The sequence below is a fragment of the Acanthochromis polyacanthus genome, chromosome 15 (genome assembly GCF_021347895.1).
Source record: "Acanthochromis polyacanthus isolate Apoly-LR-REF ecotype Palm Island chromosome 15, KAUST_Apoly_ChrSc, whole genome shotgun sequence".
NCBI lineage: Eukaryota > Metazoa > Chordata > Actinopteri > Pomacentridae > Acanthochromis > Acanthochromis polyacanthus.
The window spans coordinates 21,057,418-21,077,369 of NC_067127.1; the positions used below are offsets into that span (position 1 = coordinate 21,057,418).

The 19,952-nt window shown below is 39.1% G+C and overlaps 1 protein-coding gene across 4 annotated transcripts in view; it reads right to left on the reverse strand.

Annotated features, from left to right (window-relative positions):
• gbf1 (golgi brefeldin A resistant guanine nucleotide exchange factor 1) overlaps positions 1 to 14,890 on the reverse strand; it is an 89,744-nt gene extending 74,854 nt beyond the window's left edge. For 3 of the 4 annotated variants that reach the window (XM_022194327.2, XM_022194326.2, XM_022194325.2), the window contains exons 1-3: positions 14,593 to 14,889; positions 12,100 to 12,204; positions 11,745 to 11,811 (exon numbers count right to left, since the gene is read on the reverse strand). In XM_022194327.2, coding sequence (XP_022050019.1) covers positions 11,745 to 11,811; positions 12,100 to 12,195 — 163 coding nt within the window. In that variant the 5' untranslated portion in view covers positions 12,196 to 12,204; positions 14,593 to 14,889. Of the gene's footprint in view, positions 1 to 11,744; positions 11,812 to 12,099; positions 12,205 to 14,592 lie in introns of all 4 variants that reach the window. The other variant, XM_022194324.2, reaches the window with a different exon arrangement.
• Between the last annotated feature and the right edge of the window lie 5,062 nt (positions 14,891 to 19,952).

A 19,952-nucleotide genomic window follows, 5' to 3' on the forward strand; every position in this document is an offset into this window, starting at 1 on the left:
AAAAAAGGCTTGAAATATTTCACTTTACATGTAACAAATATAGAACAGTGCTCGATTTAGACGGTCGCCAGGTCGCCGCGAGCGCCAGGAATCATGGGAGGTTGATGATATCATACAAAGTGGCTGCCTCCATGAAGAAAACATGATAGGCAGTTCAGCTCGATCGAGCACTTGATTTAGACGGTTGCCATTTGCGACTAAAAACGTTGCAAATGGCGACCTGGCGACCGTCTAAATCGAGCGCTGATAGAATATATGAGTTGGCCTTTTTAAATTAAATCATGAATGAAAATGAACTTTTTCACAACATTCTAATTATAACTAAGAAGCATCTGTAAGAACAACAATGAATTCTGACCCTCAATAATTCGAGATATTGGATTTAGTTTGTTTTATTTAACAGCTTTAATGACCTGAAGCTTCCTCTTACATGTTAGGCGATACTTTATAACCAAAAAATTACAAATGGAGGTCTCAAGTTAAACTAGAAGTTTTACCAAACTTGGACTGCCCGGCGACAAAGATGACCCCTGTGACCTTGAAAATGAGGTCACGGTCACCAAATCCAAACTTGACCTGTGTCTTATTATGGTACACCTGCGTACCAAATATGGTGAGGCTACATCAATATTTTATGGAGTTATCACGCGGAAACCAAATTGTTACAGACAAACAAGCAAGCAAGCAAGCAAGCAAGACCATGCAGGTGAAAACAATACCTTCCGGCAAACGCAGTTTTGCCGGGTGGTAATAATCACTATATAATCACTACACCATCTGCAAAGAATTGGTGATACAAAAAGCAGAAAACCCCAGACTGTTACCAGAGCAACAGATATAGCTGATCAGTTGACTGAACGATTTTCAAGTGATGGAATGTTGACAATAGCGCACCAAAAATATACAAAGACATACACCACAAGTCATGTCAACAAAATTCACATGCTTACTAACTCTGCCTTCAAAGGGGGCTAAACTTAGAGACACACTCATTTATACAGTGAAAACCTACACCTGACCCCTTCAGAAAATTGTCAATACGAGCTTGTATAGTCAGCACTGAAAATGCTTTTCGGCCAATCAGGGAGCCACTGTGTACCAAATACAAGCCTGTTTTTGAGCAGCTCTCCAGTGAAGACCTGTCGCTGGATTTAGAGGTGTTGATACATCCAAACCCTACCATAATATCCCAATTTATTAAGGGCCCAATTTCATTGGTGAGTAATTAAAGCAACACTGAACTCAAAGCCCATCAGCTCAAGAGCAAACAGCAAGGTGGGAATTAGTTGGGGTATCTGTCTTGCTGTGAACTCCAATTACCATCTCATAACAATACGCTTAACAGAACATTAAAACATAATCCAGGTTGCACAGAGAAAAACACTAAATCTTCACCATCCAGCCAGAGTTGGCAACACAGAGAAGGTCTTGACCTTAACTGATCCTGGCTAGACTCTGTGGACCAGGCCTGGAAAACACACCAGCCAGCACAATTTAAAATGCTCTGTTGTTGCTTAGGCCTCAAGAATGGTTTTACTTTAAAAAACTAAAGGAAACTAAGGAAATCCTTTTGCCACCACTTGTAGAGACAAAGGTGAAGGTGACTTCATCATAACGTCATTAAAAATCCCTCAATCTCTAAGACTTTTACTGTCTGATTTTCCTTTGTTTTCCAATAATACAATTAACCTTTGGTTTAGTATACAACCCTGTATAACTGTTGTGATCATTGTCCCATTGTCTCATTTTAAGATGTCCGTTATTAGCTTAGGAAGTAAAAAGATTACTTCCAGAAATCTGGTTCTCTGAATAAGATGAGCAGGATGTCTCATCATAGAGAGCAATTGAAACATTTTTAAAGAGAACCAAGATTATCATATAATTGCTTCTCTGGTAGTGCTCAGTCAAAATGGGACAGTGACTTCTCAATAAGGTATGTGCAGATTATGCAAAGTTTGGGCAAAGTTTGATGTATATTACTGTGAAATTAAATAAGTGCAACCTTCTACAACAAATAGTCACTGTAAATGCACTTTTTATTTGAAAAAAATAAAAATAAAAAATAAAACAGGAATTTTGGGAGGTATTTGTGAAGGCTCAGATCCTACCTCACTAAGCCTGAGTTGACTTATTAGACAAGTTAAGGAAGGTTAAAACCCAAATTGCAGATTGAGCAGCAATAAATAATGTTGATGCAATTGGATTAAAGAAACAGCTTTAATTTGTGTCTTACTTTAGATTGTGACTAGAAGTACTGACAAATATTTCCCAAACAAGTGAAACATTTTCCGAAACTGATCTGATATTATTTGGTGACAACTGTGAATAATATAATACACACATACTAAAATTGGTCCAAACGTGTTCAAATTTGAGAGAAAACTACTCCATGCATTGCTGGATGCTCGAGTGTGAATGCAAAGCACAGTTCTTGTCCGTGTTCAACCTCTAGTCCAAGCTGCCCACCGCCTTCTCTTTCTCTTGTTTGAGGCTCATGGGGGCTAGTTTGTTTTGTTCATATTTTGTCTACCGTTCCTGTTGGCACGTCCAAATCCTCCACAGCACCTTCCTCTTTCTCTTCTATCTAACCCTAAGCTCCCTCCATGCCTGAGGCCGCCCTCCTACCCAACAGACACCCCAGCTGGGATGATTAATAGCACTCTGCTGGGACTCTCCATCCACTCAGCACATTGTTGAGAACCTCTGAAACAGGACAACAGTTGCATCCCCTCTTCACACTGGGTCTAAGCCCTGCCTGTCAGTCCCTGGTTAGGACACTGTTAACTGGGCAGATTTACAGCTACTAACCATCACTAGGTGGCAGCCTGTCTGGGCAGGGAAGCCCCTCTGATTAATCATAGCTGTTTTAAAGGGGACTTTTACAACTGGAAGGCCAAATGCTTCACACTGCGTAACACCTGTATAATCCAGTATGTCGCCCATCAACCATCAATCATAACTACACACTGATGCAGTTAATATTCACATTGTCTAGACCTAAGCAATGTAGTTGGGTTATTTTAACAGTAGTAGAGACCTTACTTATACTCTCAGAAGTCAGTAAACGGTATCATTAGTCAACTTAACAGAAAGGAAGTTCAGATCTACTATATCAATAGCTACAAGGCTTATATAAAAGACGTCAGTTATTTGTTAGCTCCACCTATGATGTGAGGTCTAGCCACTACTGCCTGCTTGTGTAGTAATTTGAATAAATTTGGGTTTTGGACTGCTGGTCTGTCCAAACAACCACTAGATTCAATTAATCATCATGTGAGCCCGATTTCCAGCAATGGCAATTTCTTTTTCTTTTTACAGTCCAACGTTTTATGCCTGAAAAAGGAGAAAATGTGTCTCACTAGCAAAAACAGTGGGTGGGTTAGATTAGGGTTAATAACTGTAAGTGTAACTTTGTACAACACCCAACATCTACTACTATAACCTGCATTTCCCATCTTTCTTTGAAAAACTAAATCATTTTTACCCTTTTTTCGAACAAAATAATGGCATGCCTGCTGCTGTACAACTGAAACCAGTGTTTGGTGCCATGACTTTTTGATGTCCCTGGTAACTGTTTGCAATATTAGTTTGTAGCTTTTTTTTAAAAGATTATTTCTTGGTGTTTTTTGGCTTTATTGCAGGACAGCTAAAGAGAGACAGCAATGGCAGGGAGGAAAGACATGCACACAATCCATCCTATGGTTTGCATTTAAACCCATGGCCAAGTTATGAAGCTAGTACATGGTGTTGCTGCATCTGACTTTTAAACAACATACTCGGTGTTGCACCTCTTTAGCTACTAAAAGTTGCTAAAACTATCCCTAAAAAAGTCCAATGAGTGTGCAGGTTTTGGGTATCATTGTGAATGACTTCTGGTACATTAACTTCTTAAAACTGAAGCCACCAAAGTATAATCAGACAAAAAAATTTATCTGTAAAACCAAACTAACAGTAGTATTTTGTACACAGAGATTGATATTCCTTCACATTGGCAATAAGCATCAGTACAACACAAAACTGATTTTGTCAGTATGTTCCATCAGCTCAAGTTTTCCATCATTTTTACAGCTGATATCAAAGCAATATTTTAGATCTTGAACAATTAGTTAAATTGATGAAGAAAAAAAATACTATAATTAAGTAAACATTTCAATGATTGTTCAAGCACCAATGCCACTAATTCACAATTTAAAGTTTCTTAAATGTGAAGAATTGTTTCTACAACAACAAAACTCTTCAGGCTTTAGACTGTTTTTCAGGCTAAATCAACCTCTCCTATGAAATCAAACTGACACTGTTACAGTATGAAGAGCAATTATTGTTTACTTTCTGACATTTTAAAAAACAAATAAACAAATCAAGACAATGAAATCAAGCTGAAAAACTAATGATGGAAATAATCAGTTGTTGCAGTCCTACTATATTTTCCTACCAACACACCTAATGCGCTTAATTGCGACTAGGAATTCGCTTATCCAGGTCTTATACAGACTCAAGTAAATCTGCCAAGACATTAATGTAAGTGACAACTCTGCCCACTCAGTTTATTGTCTTTTGACCATGTCATAAAAAGAGACTGAGAGCAGGAATGACAATCTAACCCGTGATCTCACGCTTAAAGCTAGAAGACACCGGGGCCACGTGGCAGACATTCAAAGCATTGCCATGAAGCAGGTTCTCCTTGCTCAGAATGCCTTCATGTGTAAACATATTTGCATAAGTGGCTGAGCGACATGAATTATGGCTCCTCTTCCTCAGGCATTTGCCAGCTGCCTTCTGCTGCTTCAATTGGGAGTAATATATGTGTGAAGATCAGGTGGCAGGGAGGGGGAAAGGAGGGGTGAGAGGGGGGGTAAAAGGCCACAACCAGTTCCCAAGTGCTTCTGCTGCGACCCCCGGAGACCCACCAGCGCCTGCCTGACCACAGCTGGGGGCTGAGAAGACACACACACACACACACACACACATTTGACCTTGAACTGAGACTAGGAGGGACAGCATGTGTGCATTTTCTCTTGATGACTGACATGATGGTAAAATGTGATGAATTAGCGAGGTTGTCAGTAAGCACGGATTAGACTATGTGAAAACAGAAGAAAAACACTTCCAAACACAAGTACTACTGTTCCAGTAACACCTTAATTTTCCTGCACCAGATCAAATACATGAATGAATCCATTCAATAAGGGTTGCATGCTGGGGCCTCAAACTACATGATTAAAAATATGTTTTATCATAATTCTAGTATTCCAATGGTAAATTAGCTCTGCTTTGTGTTTTGCTTTGGGAAAGCGGGTTAATTATTGTAAAGGTCAGCTGGAGAGTAATCAAATCATCCTCCACAATGTTCACTCTACAAATCCACTGCCATGCCCCCTGATATCTACCTCTGGTGCCGTGCTGCTGATTCGAGTCAATTAGAGGTGTGCTTGTGAATTTCGTTAGTGTCGGGATGAAAAGGAGAAAGCTGTCAGTCAAAAGGCCACTATGGGTGTGTATCTGGGGTGCTGCAAGGGGCTCGAAACCTGTATTTGTATGAATAAAAATGAAGGGATTTAGAAGCAGACTGTTTCTTCTGCAGACTTGTCAAAAATCTGACCTTCACTGCAGCAGAGGGGGTTGCCAGCAGAGGAGGGTGAAAAGGAAAGAATTGAAGATTTGAGAAGCTGAGGCTCAGTGACTTCTGCATAAATAGGTGCAACTGAAAAAAAAGAAAAGGTGAGGAGGATGGAAAATAAACTGTAATTCAAGAAAGAAAGGCTGTTCTCTGTACTCTTTTACTCTCCGAGGTATAGTCGAGCAATAAAATAAATCCACAGAATTATTCTACAAGAGACTGAGACAGATTTGTCTGTGTGATGACAATCCTGTATGGTAGACCCCCTGCTAATGTCAAGTAAGAGACAAAGACTAAATCTCCCGCTCAAAACAGTGCCTCAGATTTTAGTGCACCAACAAATACCCCTCAAATACAACAAAGCTTTTTGGGTTTTCTTACATTTGGTAGTTGGTACTTATATAAAGCAACAAATCAAATGTTTGAGGAAGTTTATCACCATCAGTTGCTTGTTGTTAATTCTATTGTAAAGCCTGTATTAGACATAGCACAGCATGCACGTCAACACAACTGCTACTGGCCATTTAGCCAGCTGTTCACAACAAGCACTGGTGAACTGTTTTTGTACCACAAGGATTACAGAAAATGTTCAAAAGGTCTGGATCCAAATAATTTATGAGTTTGGTAATGCACATAATTCAGAGTACCTAGCTTGATTACAGGTCACAGTATGTTTTCAGAGAAGCAAAGGAAAAAAGAAAACCCAGAAGAGGGCATTTATTTGTGTACTGTAAAATAAATAAAATAAAAAGAACATGGCTGATAATGAAGAAAAAAGGACAAATGTGCATTTGTTAGTTATCTGCCATTACTAAAAATGTAATCACTCTACAAATTGTCAACTGTCATGGAATATAGTGAACTAAAGGTCATGTGGCAAATGGTGCAGAGCCATGATATGAAACTTTATATGTCTATAAGATGCTAAAAATTTGAATAATCAATCAGTCAGCAGGATGTGTGCTGTTATTTTTGGCTTATTTTGTGCTAAATGCTCACTTCACTACTCTCCATTGTACCTCGTATCCATCTAAAACAGGTAACTTTATTATAGTTACTATATTTTAACATTGAACACATTAAATGCATCACAGTGTTTTCTTAGTTTAAAAGCACCTTTGTAAGACAGAAAACAGCAGATTTTTTTTTTTATAAGCATTTAAACACATTTAAAAACACATTTAAAAACAGATGCTGGCCACAAAGCTGTGGAAAGCCTTCAATTATATGGGTCCAATAAGGTTAGTAATGGGGCATTAGATATCAGGCTCGATCCAACCCATCCAATTTAAATCAGAGGAACGGCTCCCACTTCCTGGGACTGATTTGCCTGGCTGACTGAGCAAGGTAGCGCTGAGGCATTACAACACATGGTCCATCTCTGGCCCAGCTTCTTCCACTGTGCTCTCATTGTTCAGGAGTCAAGAGAGGACCTTATGTGTTCCAGAGGTTGACGGAAACTTTTTTCCTGCTTTCAGAAAAGAGAGACAACACTTCCTTTCCCAGAACAATTTATCTCTCTGCTTGACAAGACTCCCTGCTATATTTACCCAACTAAAATTGCAGATGATATACTTCCAGCTGCACAAGTCTCCAGCTCTGTGGCACATGGTCCTGTCAATCACACTAGTTACGGCAGAACAGAACCGCCACAACAGCGGACCCCAAAACCAGACAGAGCGATCTACAGAAAAAGGAAAAAAAAAAAAAAAAAAGAGAAAAGAAAGACAGAGAGGAACTGAGAAAACTTGGGGGGACTAATTCAGATTTCTGTTGCTGGTTGGCTTTTGTTGTTAGAGGGAGCAGAGAGACACACCAGAGTGAATGGAATTACTGGGCTTTCATTAAGCAGACAGCTGGGCCACTGTGAAGCCTCAAAGCAGCAGCAAAACACAGCCCACCCACAAGATTTCCTCCCAAAGTATTGCTGTCTTTCTGTATGAGAGACACAGCTAGAGATATATATTAGGCTTTTATGCCGCTGCAAAAACAAAACAAATTGATCAGTCTCTCAAGCACAGAATTCCACTCGACTGTGGTTATTTGATCTCCATTTTGTCTCTCATCAGAGCATGGATGTAACATTTGAGAGGCTGGGTGCACAGGAGATTTGGGCTTAAGGATGGAACAAGGCCTTCAAACATCCTTGACATGAACTCATTACTTCATGCAAATGTTCTATAACAAAAGGAAAAAAATTCAATTTCATATTCAACTTTCATTCCGGTCAAATGCAGTGACTGTATTGGAATCAGTGAGGTTAGAGGAGCATAGGCATTTTGTGATTTGATGGCTGAAAGGAAAGGCTCATAGCGAGAGGAAAAGGAAAGAGGAGGGTTAACCAGTGTAGTAGATTCCTTCTCAGCCAGCAGCGTCTGTCCATCTTACTGTGGCTGAGGCATTCCCTGGAGAAAGGCAGCAGCGGTGGGGGCTTAGTTCTGCGCAGCTCGATGTGTTGCATCTTTCCCATTGCTCACAACTTCTACAACTGGAGCTGGAGGGCTCTGGGAGCTGCCAGGACTCTCATTGCAAAGGCATGACAACATGCAGGATTGTCATCAGAGCCAGCTTGAGCCTCTCAGAAGGGTGGGGGTGGGGGCTTTCAGACACCACAACTGTGTTTACAGACACTTGAACTCACAAATGATCAGTCACCATACAGTGCCAGAGTGACTACAATCTTAGCCTGTAGTTAAAGAGGCCCAAATTTAAATTGGACTTTGTCACTGAAACACATTCAGACACCGTGGAAATTACCAAGTTTTAAAGGTCATGTATCAAAATATTGTCACTGCAAATGTGAATCAAATAGAAAGTTTTTGTCCTTACCACAAATGCCACAGGTGTACTGTCCAGTGCAGCAACTTTGGAAACAAGTTTATTTCTATTTAGACTACTTTTCTTCTATATATCTCTCTCAGAAAACTTGAAGTTTTGCTTCATCTAAACTATCAGCCTGTTTTCCCCTAAAATTGCCATCTTAGATTTAATCCGTAGCTCTTAAACAGGCTAACAGGTACATCAGTAAATTGATATCTCTACCAATAGTTTGCTTGTGAGGCATTTATAGAACATCTGTAAATTTAAGCTTCAGAAAATAGTCTGGCTTACACTATAGCCATCAAAATTGCATGAGTGTGAGTGTGCATGAATGCACATTAGTCACGTCGCCCCATCTACCTCTACGAGTAAATTCTCTACCTGTAATTCTGTAGGAAACACTGAGCTATGATACAACAGCCAACATTATGCACTGCATTTGTTGAAGAGTACAGTCAAAGCACAGCAGGGACCAGTGCTTTTGCTGTCAGAGCGGTGCTTTTAGGGGTGCTCTAATAATGGATAATCTACTTAAAAAGCAAAAACTTGATCCAAGTGTTTCAGTCAAATACAGACCTACATTCAATCTCCTCTTAATTTCTAAAGTCACTAAAAAAAAGCTCTTGCAAATTAGCCACGTGACCATCTGGACAGGAATGGTTTAAAGATTTTCACTCAGGATTTACATAACAGCTCAGAAACAGCACTTGTGACAGTGACCAGCTGATCTGCTCAAAGCCTCAGCCCGTGGTTTGTCTCTATAATTGTTCTGGTCGATCCCAGTGCTGCATTTAATACAATGGATCACAGCAATTCATTACAGACATCGGAATAGTCAGTGGGTACGCAAAAACTGCACTGTCTAGTTCAAATCACATTTATCAAATAGTTCTTGACAAAAACTATTTTTCGACCATGCTTTCTCTACATCCAGCCTGTCATCCTGGCTTAATACAGGCAGGCTTCCCAAGCCTTGTTCCTTTACCCACCTACCCTTCTGTTTGACTGGACTACTGCCCAGTCACATGCTCCAATCAAGCTGCAGCAATCACTACGCCTAGTTCAAAAGTGCATCTGTCCACATTGGTAGCCATCATCTAATGTAACACGGGCTCCTGGGCTGAATTGTAGACTACGTCAGACCAACACTTAGACTCGTGGTACCGGCTGGCTGCAACGTCTAAAGCCTCAGAAGAAGACAGACGATTCTCTGTGTTATCGGGTACTATGATTATTGCCTATGATTAGGACTAGTGCAAAATAACAATTTTTTTAAACTATCAATTAATCTGCTGATAATTTTGTGTATTATTTTTTGGGTCTATAAAAAAGTTGTCAAATAGTGAAAAATTTTCAAAAAGAATTATATTATGCTCCAGCGATGTCATCAAATGTATTATTTTTATCCAAATAAGCGACCAAAATCAGTTTTCACATTAGACAAATAAATGCAGTAAATCCCCACAAACGATAAGCTGGAACCAAGGAATATGTGGTATATTGGCTTGAAAACCGACTCTAAGCCCTACGTGATTTACAAATACATAAAAAATAAATATTATAAATATTTACATATTATATCATCATAAGTCAACTCGTTATTTCAGCTATAATTGGGACACAACAGTTTTTATGTCTTTGACTGCACAGATTTCTCATATTTTCACATAATGAAGTATTAAAATTGGAGTTATGTTGGCTGTCATTGCAGAATGATGCCGCACCTCTGCAAGCGCAATGAACTGCAGCAGCTAAAACTGGGCAAAGGCTATGAATTGCAGAGTATTTAATAGCAGTAACCATAATTCTATACATTACTGAGAATGCATGAAGAATTGTATTCTTAACATTTAGCACCTGAGACTTAAACTCAAGTAAATATATCAAACAACCCTTGTATCTTGATGCATAAGCCTTGTAATCTTCCGGATAACTTTAAATCACCAAACATACCCTCATATCTGATACAATTTTCTGAGTGAGAAAAATTAGGCAACAGCAAGCTGTGGCTTTTGTAATTCTTAGAAAGGCCAGGACAACAATTTTAAAAAATGTTTTTTTCCATAACTACATAAATGGCAAACAGTCTGCATCCATATAGCACTTTTTTACCTCAGTGGTATTCAAAGTGCTTTACAATGTTTTCCAATGCGACAGAGCAGCAATGTTGGCAATGTTCTTGCCTGCTATTAGTAAAAACTGCCAGTTCAGTGTCTTGCCCAAGGACACTTAGGCATACAGAGGGGCAGAGAGTGAAAGCCCGCCTCACGAGTAGTGGAAAAGCCGTCAATACACCTGAGCCAAAGCCACATATAAGCAAATAATCAAATACAGTGTGCTTCTAATCTGCTAATCAAACTGATAGTCACTATCTACATCCCAAGTCTGAAGGCTCAGCTAAAGACACAAAGTAAGAAACCAATTAGGGCCGTCTAGCTGTCTTTTGGAAAATCTGTATTACTAATCAACTTGTACGATTGGTTTCTATGTCTACAGAATCACACACAAACAACTAATCGTTGACATGTTTTTGTATTTTAAAGCTTTATTCCTCATCCAACTCACAGCATTGCTTACAAGGTTTATCAACCTCCCATTGAGGTTGAAAAACAGCCTAAACCTAAAACCCGAACACAGCGACTCCGTTTTCCCACCTGGACAATAAAATAGTATTCTGACCTGACACCCCAAAGTTGTCATTACAACTACTGAGCCACACACGTTCTTCACACAATACCACAGACATACACTGATCAGCCACAACATTATGACCACTGACAGGTGAAGTGAATAACACCGATCATCTTGTCAATAAAACGTTCTGCTGGGAAACCTTGAGTCCTGACATTCATGTGGATGTTTGACATGTGCCACCCACCTCAAGCAACCTCCGCTCCCCAGGCAGGCATAACAACAGCAGTCCTTGATGCCAGTTGCCACCTTCAGCTGGACAATGCACCCCGACACCCACAAAAACTGCTCAGGAGTGGCCCAGGGCATACGACAGGGCTAAGCTGCTACTACTAGTTCTGCTAGTAGTTTGCAGTCAATTATCCATTTTAATTACAGTCTTCGTCTCTATGCAGGCAAATGTTCCACCACAATAACTCCAGTCATCACTATTTTGAGGGAACACTAAAGCTGCACCCTTCACTTAGCCTCACTCACAACTAGTGCGATTGCTTTAAAAGAAGTACAAACAAGGCCGAACGTTTTATTTAACCTACAGCAGAATTCTAGTGAAGTACTGTGGTCTATAAAATGGACTGACTCTCCACACAGCCTTCATCAGCCCAGCCCTACATACCTTTTATGCTGTTTAGTATTTCCTTGAGCTGGCCAAAGCTGTTGAGTAATGGGTCCTGTTCTTCATCCTGGGCAGAGAAAGAGAAAATAATCAGAGCATGATGGGTACATGAGAGGAAATCAAAGGAAAAATTTGTTATACACATTATATATGGTATTAATGTCTCTGAAAAAGTGTCCAAAGCACGTCACAGACTTAATATTTTGTTGTGTTACGGGTAAATAGTTCTACCTCGACCACATTAGAGCAGAACTAACACAAAACTGACACTAACTAAATAAGAATATATGTATATCTATATATAGATATACATATACCGTATATGTATACTCGTACATCCATGTGCTTGGCTTACCAGGGGAGTGTGCGTATTCCATCTGGAGTTCCTCTTTATAGCTCCAACAACAGTGCTAATTTCACCCTGGACAATGTAGATATTCTTGTCCACCATGCTGCTTTTCTGACAGAAAAATAAAACAGGAGTTGGTCAGGTTTGGTAAAAATTCAAGGCAGGTAGGCTGGGCGACAGCTCATCAAAAGTCACACTTTAGAGTTGTTTTGTTCTAAAGGGCAATTTGAACATACATTTTTTTTCACAAAAGTGTCTGCAGGTCGTTCCTCTCATGATTGACAGACTTCCATTAGTGAAACAAACATTAAAATCACGAGCTATCAACACATTGTGAAGAAAACCTGTAGTGGTATATCAAAGCTCCTGGGGTCACATCAAGCTTTCTGGTTTCACTGTTGGCATTAAAAGACACAGTGGGGAAGGGAAATATAGATGGATCATTGAGTAAGTTCTTTAAATGGCCACTGTCCTCTTGTGTATTCATGAAGCCTACTTTTTACTACAATTTGATAGTCAGGTAATGACTGTTTGTCCTGATGAAACCCTTTCAGCAGCAGCCATTGATACTGTTAGAGGTTAGAATCAGTTCTGTCAGTTCATAGATTTATGTGCTAGTAATGTCTCATATCTGATGTGTGAGGGAGAAAAATATAACAAACCACATGACTCAAAGGAAAGAACAAGAGTTTATCTCTACATTTTATTCAAAATACATAAGCATTATACTATTATTACTATATCAATATTAGGTTATAAGAAATAATACTTTTGCATAATCATTACAATAACGAAATGAACTCTGTCAAACATCATAATGAGGCAGTGTACACAGTGCACCAGTTGGTGCATGAATCAACTCAAGTCAAAATCTAAGAAGTGTCTACCGAAAATGTATACAGAATATAAGAACCAAAAAAAGCAAATTTCCATGCCCACTTTTGCGATGCCTAAAATCAATACAGATAACCAAACAGAATCAAAATTACATACTGTTCATATTTGACAAGCAGTATAGCTCAAAATGGTTGGATTAACCTTTTTCTTTTTGTCATGAAAGTCATATCAGATATTCTTACAGTATAGGAAGATTTATGGGGGTGGCTGAGGCCACATTCTTTTAAATTCACAGTAAGCAGCCTATTCAACATAATACAAGGATGAAGGTGTGATGGGGACAGGCTAGAATGTAAGTACACAGTGGCAGGCTTACGGATCATAATACCCACAGCTACAGCCTGAATCAGTCTCTAGGATCTGATATTATACTTTCTAACATAATACAGCTGCAGAGTGCATACTGCATGTGCAGTACAACTAGCAACACTTTGCTTAAGGGTAGTATATAACTACAATGACAAAAGATGGAGCCAATGCTCAGGAGCAGCTGGTAGTCAGGAAGACACATCTAATGTTCATTTAATTCGCAGCACACACCGTTGGTCGCAATTTTTTCAGCTTGGACTTAGAAAAAACATAAGCCTCTGATTCCTACAAATGTTTTCTTTCAAGGATACTTCAGGTAAAAACTATGTAATTTCAATTCACCTGCACTGTTGTCCAGTAGCCCTGGAAAATAAGCCACCTCTATAAGTCATGTAAAGTTTATTCATTCAACCCAATATCTTAGAGGGCTCTTTAATATATGAATCACTATCTAGAATAGTACATACATAGATTTTGTAAAAAGGTAAGATGTTCAGAGAGCAGTCTATTCTGGAAGGTGATATTTTTTATACCTATGCTTTACAGGACTATTCCTAAAGATGCTCATGGTCACCCTAGCTATGAAGATCATAATCACTGCATGTTGGTGGCTAAACCCTCGACTTCTTTCTTTACTCCTAGATGTCAAAGGCAGCTGCTAATCGGTATATTTTCAGAGACAGTGGACTACAATAAAAGCACAACAGTCATGTTGTCAGAAATACAGAAACAGCTAACTAAAGTGGGCAGTTTTAAACAGAAATCCTCACGTATCATAGACAGTCATGGTGAAACCCCCAATGCATGTTATCTTAGCTCTACATAGCAAGCAACACACCAAAACTAAGCGATTCAAGCTATACGCTTGTAAGCAGTTTAGGACATAGAAACATAGTTGGCTAGCTGGCTAATTAGATTAAGGTAGGACCGTCTATTCAAAGGCAAGGCTAACTAGCTATATCTAGCTAAAGTAACTGGTTGAATGACTGTTGACAGTCATCTGGGTTTAACAAAAACATAATGACAGATCATATGAGCACCATTTAGTTAATATCTATCAACGAACGTAAGTGTCTACAGGCTATTTCGTAGCGTACATTAAACCAATTACTTGCTCAGACACCTAATAGCTAGCTGCCTAGCACAACTAGCTAGCGTGTCATTTGGCTATCTGTATGTCTTCAGCGTTTGTCCTTTCAAACGTTCATTTACCTCTTTGATAGAACAAAACAAAACGCCTATAGACAATGTATGAAATGGCTTTGTAGGAAACTGTAGACATTAATATTTTACCTGTGTGGCTGCTATGTCAAAGATGGAGTCCTGCTGTAGCTAATGCTAGCCTTGCTCGGCAAGCTAGCAGGCTAGCCGGCCAACAGTGAACGAAGAAGACCAAAGTTCAGTTCACTTGGACAAATAAACAAACAAAAAATGTCGGACATTCCACTGTGTAATGCCGAAATATTTCCAAATAACGCCTATTCATTCACTCTTCAAAAAATGCTCCATAAGTGAATAAAGTAAACACCTTCCTGCAGCTGTCAATCTGCTTCTGGTAAACACACTGACGTGGAAAAGCTCTGCAATCTCAACCTAGCCTGACTATAGAGGCTTGATTGACACGCTACTAAACTCGTCACTAAATGGCACCTTACGCTTCAAAATCCATGTATATATTTCAGGTATTGAAAACAGAAGCTTTACTATTGCTTTAAATATTTTTGACATCATATGAAATTGCAGGGAGTTTTAAAAAAGAATTTCTGTTGGGTTTAGAGATGAGGGGGGCGGGACACAGGGAGCAGTGGTAGACTAAAGACTGGTTGTGCAGAGTTGATGACGAAAGCACTGCCTGCACTCTCCACTGAGGGGGCATCCCTTTGCAATGTCTGTTAGTGATGTCATTCATCTGATTTCTTAATGAGAATCATTTTCAAAACTAAAGGCCTTATACATCTGCAATGATCTATAACATATTTGATCTGTTCTGTATTTCAGTGTGTCAGTGTGTCTGTCCGGTTTGTTTTCCCTTTTCCTGTTCCACTGCAAGTAATTAAAATTCATTCAGCTCAGTAAACGTAAGTTAAATGAGCTAAGTGAACTACAACAATTCATGTTTTTAAGTTTACAAGGGACATTTTAAGGTTAATAAATGAAAAACTAACAAAACATATAGTGACATGAATTAAATTTTAAAAAAATAATTGATTTGACTAAGTTCCTTTATTATGTTTTACAGTGTAGACTTATTATTTGTGTAGTACATCATACTTTGTTGTTCTTGAAATGGTAAACTCATCATGAGTTCAATTTTGGCATAAGACAATTCCACATATTAAAAGAAACTCCCTTTCCAACATCTATATTTTATTATTGTCACAGGTCAGTATCGCAGGAGTGCTTCTCTTGACAAATCTGCATATTACTGAAATTGACTTAGAATTGTGTAGGGTAGTTATGTAACATTAATTTCATTACAGTTTTGTTTCTGGATACATTGATTTTTTTTCTACACTCTGTATTGCAGATTTGAACTTTGCCATTCCTTTCCATCAGTAACTCATAAAGACAAGCTGAAAACATATTTTAGATTGCTTGCCAATTCATTAAAAAAATAACAACAGCAAATTTAAAAGTCAGAATCTCTCGTTTAGATTTATTTCTATCCCTGCTGTGGTACTTCAAATTGTGGTCAGATGCATCCAGATTGCTTTAGTTATAATTGAGACATGTTTAGAATTAGTTTGGAGTCCACCTGTGGCAAACTGAAATAACTAAACACTGCAAAGACACACATTTGTGTATAGAAGGTATCAAAAGTCCCGCCACAATGTCCACTAAGGTTTCACGGCTGCAGTCCTACAATATTTTATCTCTTTGTGCAATCAGAGGCCACTGTTTTCTCAACAACCACACTCAAAGTACTGCTCTATGTTTAAAGCATGTAGAATGCACTAGTGTCAGACCTCTGTTTGCTCTTTGCAAACTGTTTGATCACCTGTGGGATTTCTAATTTCAACATTTCGTCTGCAAATATGTGCACGGCGTTTTCTACACCAGCAGATACATGTGCATGACTGAAGCAATATCAACACTTTGCTTTATATGTTTGTCATTGATTTGCATACGCACTTGTATTGTTTTCCCAAATAGTATTACAGAAAACCTCTGACATAACTCACAGGTAGTTACAGACTAATTAAAGAACCAATGTTAATCATGAAAGAAAGAATATTTTTCTAAGAAATGTTATATTTGATAACTTTGACTTTGTGTTGCATATCCTCGTTGGAACAGCACCATATCCCAGTCCTATTCCAATTCAGCTGCATGTGACACAGCTGGATCTCTCTTGATTACATTTCCTTCATCCAATCTTAAAAATATTTATTTAAGCTAGTGTCTTGGACATGACTCTGTTCATAAATTAATTCCAGACGTGAAAACAAGCTCAGTGAGATTCCTTTAATCTGAGCATTCTATTTTATCCTGAATCCTTTCGATATAACCCCTCAGGGACATATTTACCACTTTGTAAGGATACAGGTGAGGTTTTCACTCTTCAGGGACTAATACCCCTGTCAGACTGTCTTTCTGCTTTGCCTTTATACAGTTTTTAATCTGACCTGTTGTCTGGTAAGAAAATATGGAATCAGCATTTTAACTTTAACGCAAACCCACACAATATAACACACCTTGTACTGCAGAATGCTTGTCTCATATCTGGCTAGCATTTCCTTGTTTGAAAGAATTAATATGTTTGCTATCATGTTTGTCGTGGGTTCATCTAACATTCTTGTAGATACTTTTGAACAGCTTCAGGCAAAAAGACATACTCATGGCTATGAAAATGTATGCATGACAGGAGACTATAACAGTCTGATCTATCACCAATCATTGTAGATCGAGCTGAAAAATAGGAGGGTCTGCTACATCTGAAGATATCTACACCTCATTTCTGTATTCCTTTGTTTCCTGTCCTCCATGTTTTGTAGTGAATGGTGTTGAACACTACTGTATATCAGGAGCTTAATTGCCAATGTAACTGAGAAGAAACTAGACTTCGGCATGAATCGGAGCAGTTGCTGATGTTCAGTTAACCATGAATGAAGACATGCATTATGATTTCAGTTTTATGAAAATAAAAACTGTAATAGGACATTGGTATTGCTGCATATAACAGAATTTGAAGATCTGCGATTCTCTGCTTTGGTTTCCCATCTTGGTTCACACAGTTTCCAACATAGTTGCTCATCTTTCGACTCAATGATTCAACTTGGAGAATTTAAAATAAAAGTGCTCTAACTTTACATCAGTTAACATTGTTCTTGGGGAATTGATTTGGACTCCAGAACCTGGAGCACCAAGAGTAGGTGATCTACATCTTCAGCTCTATCAGTCTGAAATCTACCAAGATGTTTGGAGCGTGCAATGCCCCCTAAACACTCTCGTCTGAGATTTAATATTACATTTTACAAATTTTTCATATTCTATTTCAAAATTTAGCTGTCCTGTTATAGCTGTTCAGTTAGTCTAGCTTAGTATAAAGAGTGAAAAGATGGGGAAATCTGGCTGTGTACAATGTAATAAATAATTTTACAAGAAAAGCCCTCAGAGAGTAGCCTAGCCACGCTAGACCCATGTTCTGAAGGCACAAGGGTCTAGGGCCGTTCGACAGGGAGGGAGGCGGGCTAAAAGGTTGTCTTTCAAATCACTCTGCAGCAATTGGGTAGGTATACAATCAATCAGCGCAACGAATAGGCTGACGCAGTTCCTAGAGCGCCAGCGGATTGTGGATAAGTCCCATTAGCTTCCCAACCAGCGGAGCCGCGGAGCCAACTGGTATATTAAGGATTTGCCATATCCCGTCGGCATAAGTCCAAATACGTCTTTCTTCTCAATGAAACACTTCAGTGCCGTCCTTTGTTTATCTTTCAAGTTGAATTTTAGCTTCAAATCTTTAAGGGCTGTGGCCAAAGCCGAGTCGAAAGATAACTGTTTATTGTGCGCCGGTTGTTTCTGTCAGAATCGTCGCGCCACTGTCGTCACTTAGTTACGCCCGCCTTCTGACGCTACACTTCATGGTGATTGGTCCGGCCAGTTTTAGGAGAATCCAGCCTCGAGCCTTATGGAGGGTAACTAGACCCACCCTGGCAGAGAATTAAATTTGTTGCCGTGGGTTGTCTAGCACGGCTAGGCTACTCAGAGAGTGCAGTACTCCGCCAAGGCTGCTCAGTCATTCAGTCATTGTATCATTTCCGACGAATAAGTCCCAATAAGTCTGCAGCAGTCCAGTTGTAGTACAATCGCAATCATGTGATCATCAGCAGGCAGCTGACGTAGTGTTCACTTGTTGTCATAGTTACAGATGCCATGCCGCTATCTCACAATGATACAGAAATCTTTAACAATTTCATAGATCTGGACTACATGTCACATCATGGCCAAAAGTCAATCACTTGGTCCTTGTGTCATTTCTGACCTTCCCTGAAAATTTCATCCAAATCAGTTATTCCGTTTTTGAGTAATTTTGCTAACAGATGGACAGACAGACAAACACAAGCCGATTGTCACATAACTCCGCCAAGGCTCCACCTCCTCGGCAGAGTAATAAATTAAAATGATCATAAGCAATTAATATGTTGCATTAAGAGTTTAATCTACACAAAAGCAAAATTCACAGCTGCAGATTCAAACTGTAATATGTACTGGCGAGCACATTTTTGGTCTCTGTGCATATCTTCCCCTAAATCAACACACTGCCATTTTTACTTTTTCTGCAGAGTTTACCTACAAAAATGTAGCCAGTAATTTAATCAGTAGTCATCATACAAAATGTAATGAAGAGAGAAAAAAAATCACTAATTACATCAATATTCTGTTTGCCTTTAAAACAGCATCAGCTCTTCACAGAACACTCGCATGCAGTTTCTCTAAGTACTTGGCAGGTATGTTGTTTAGTATCTTGGGGAACTTAGAAAGCAGATTCAGTTTGTCTCAGTATCTTTTGCCTCTTAACGTAAACTCAGTCTGACTTCCTGATGTTGAGATCAGGGCTCTGTGGTGTCACACCTTCTGTTGCAGGACTCTTTGTTCTTCTTGTGACTGAAGATAGTTCTTTCTGACTGTAGGGCTGCCATGTTGCAGAATGAATTAGACAGTACTGCATGCCTCTCTGTGGCCATAAAACAAATGAAGTGTTTAATAATGAGCTTTAACAAGGGTGGTAGATGGGTTTTTCTTTAGTTGTTGTCTTAGCATGCACCAGCTGCTAGGGTCAGATAACTTCTTCAGGCTAAAACACAGGCATTATAATTGTATTGACCATGCTTTGCAACAGAAAAAAAACCTCATAAATATTTTTAGCAACTTCTTTAGCTGTTCAGTAGAAACCCATGAAATAATCTTTATTTCTACATATTCAACTGCTTGCTCTGCTAGCTGCATGGCCAAAATGTCTTTTAGTTAGTTGGTGCTTTTTAAATCTAATGTACCGTCTCCGGTTCCTCACGTCTTCCCTGTCTTCATGTACTGTAGTACTTTAGTACCACTTGACCTGCAGAATGCTGAAAAGCAGTTTATCAGTGCTGGCATGCACAGTGGGATTTTCACACACCAGGTGTAACACAAGAACAAATACACCTGCAAGAAAT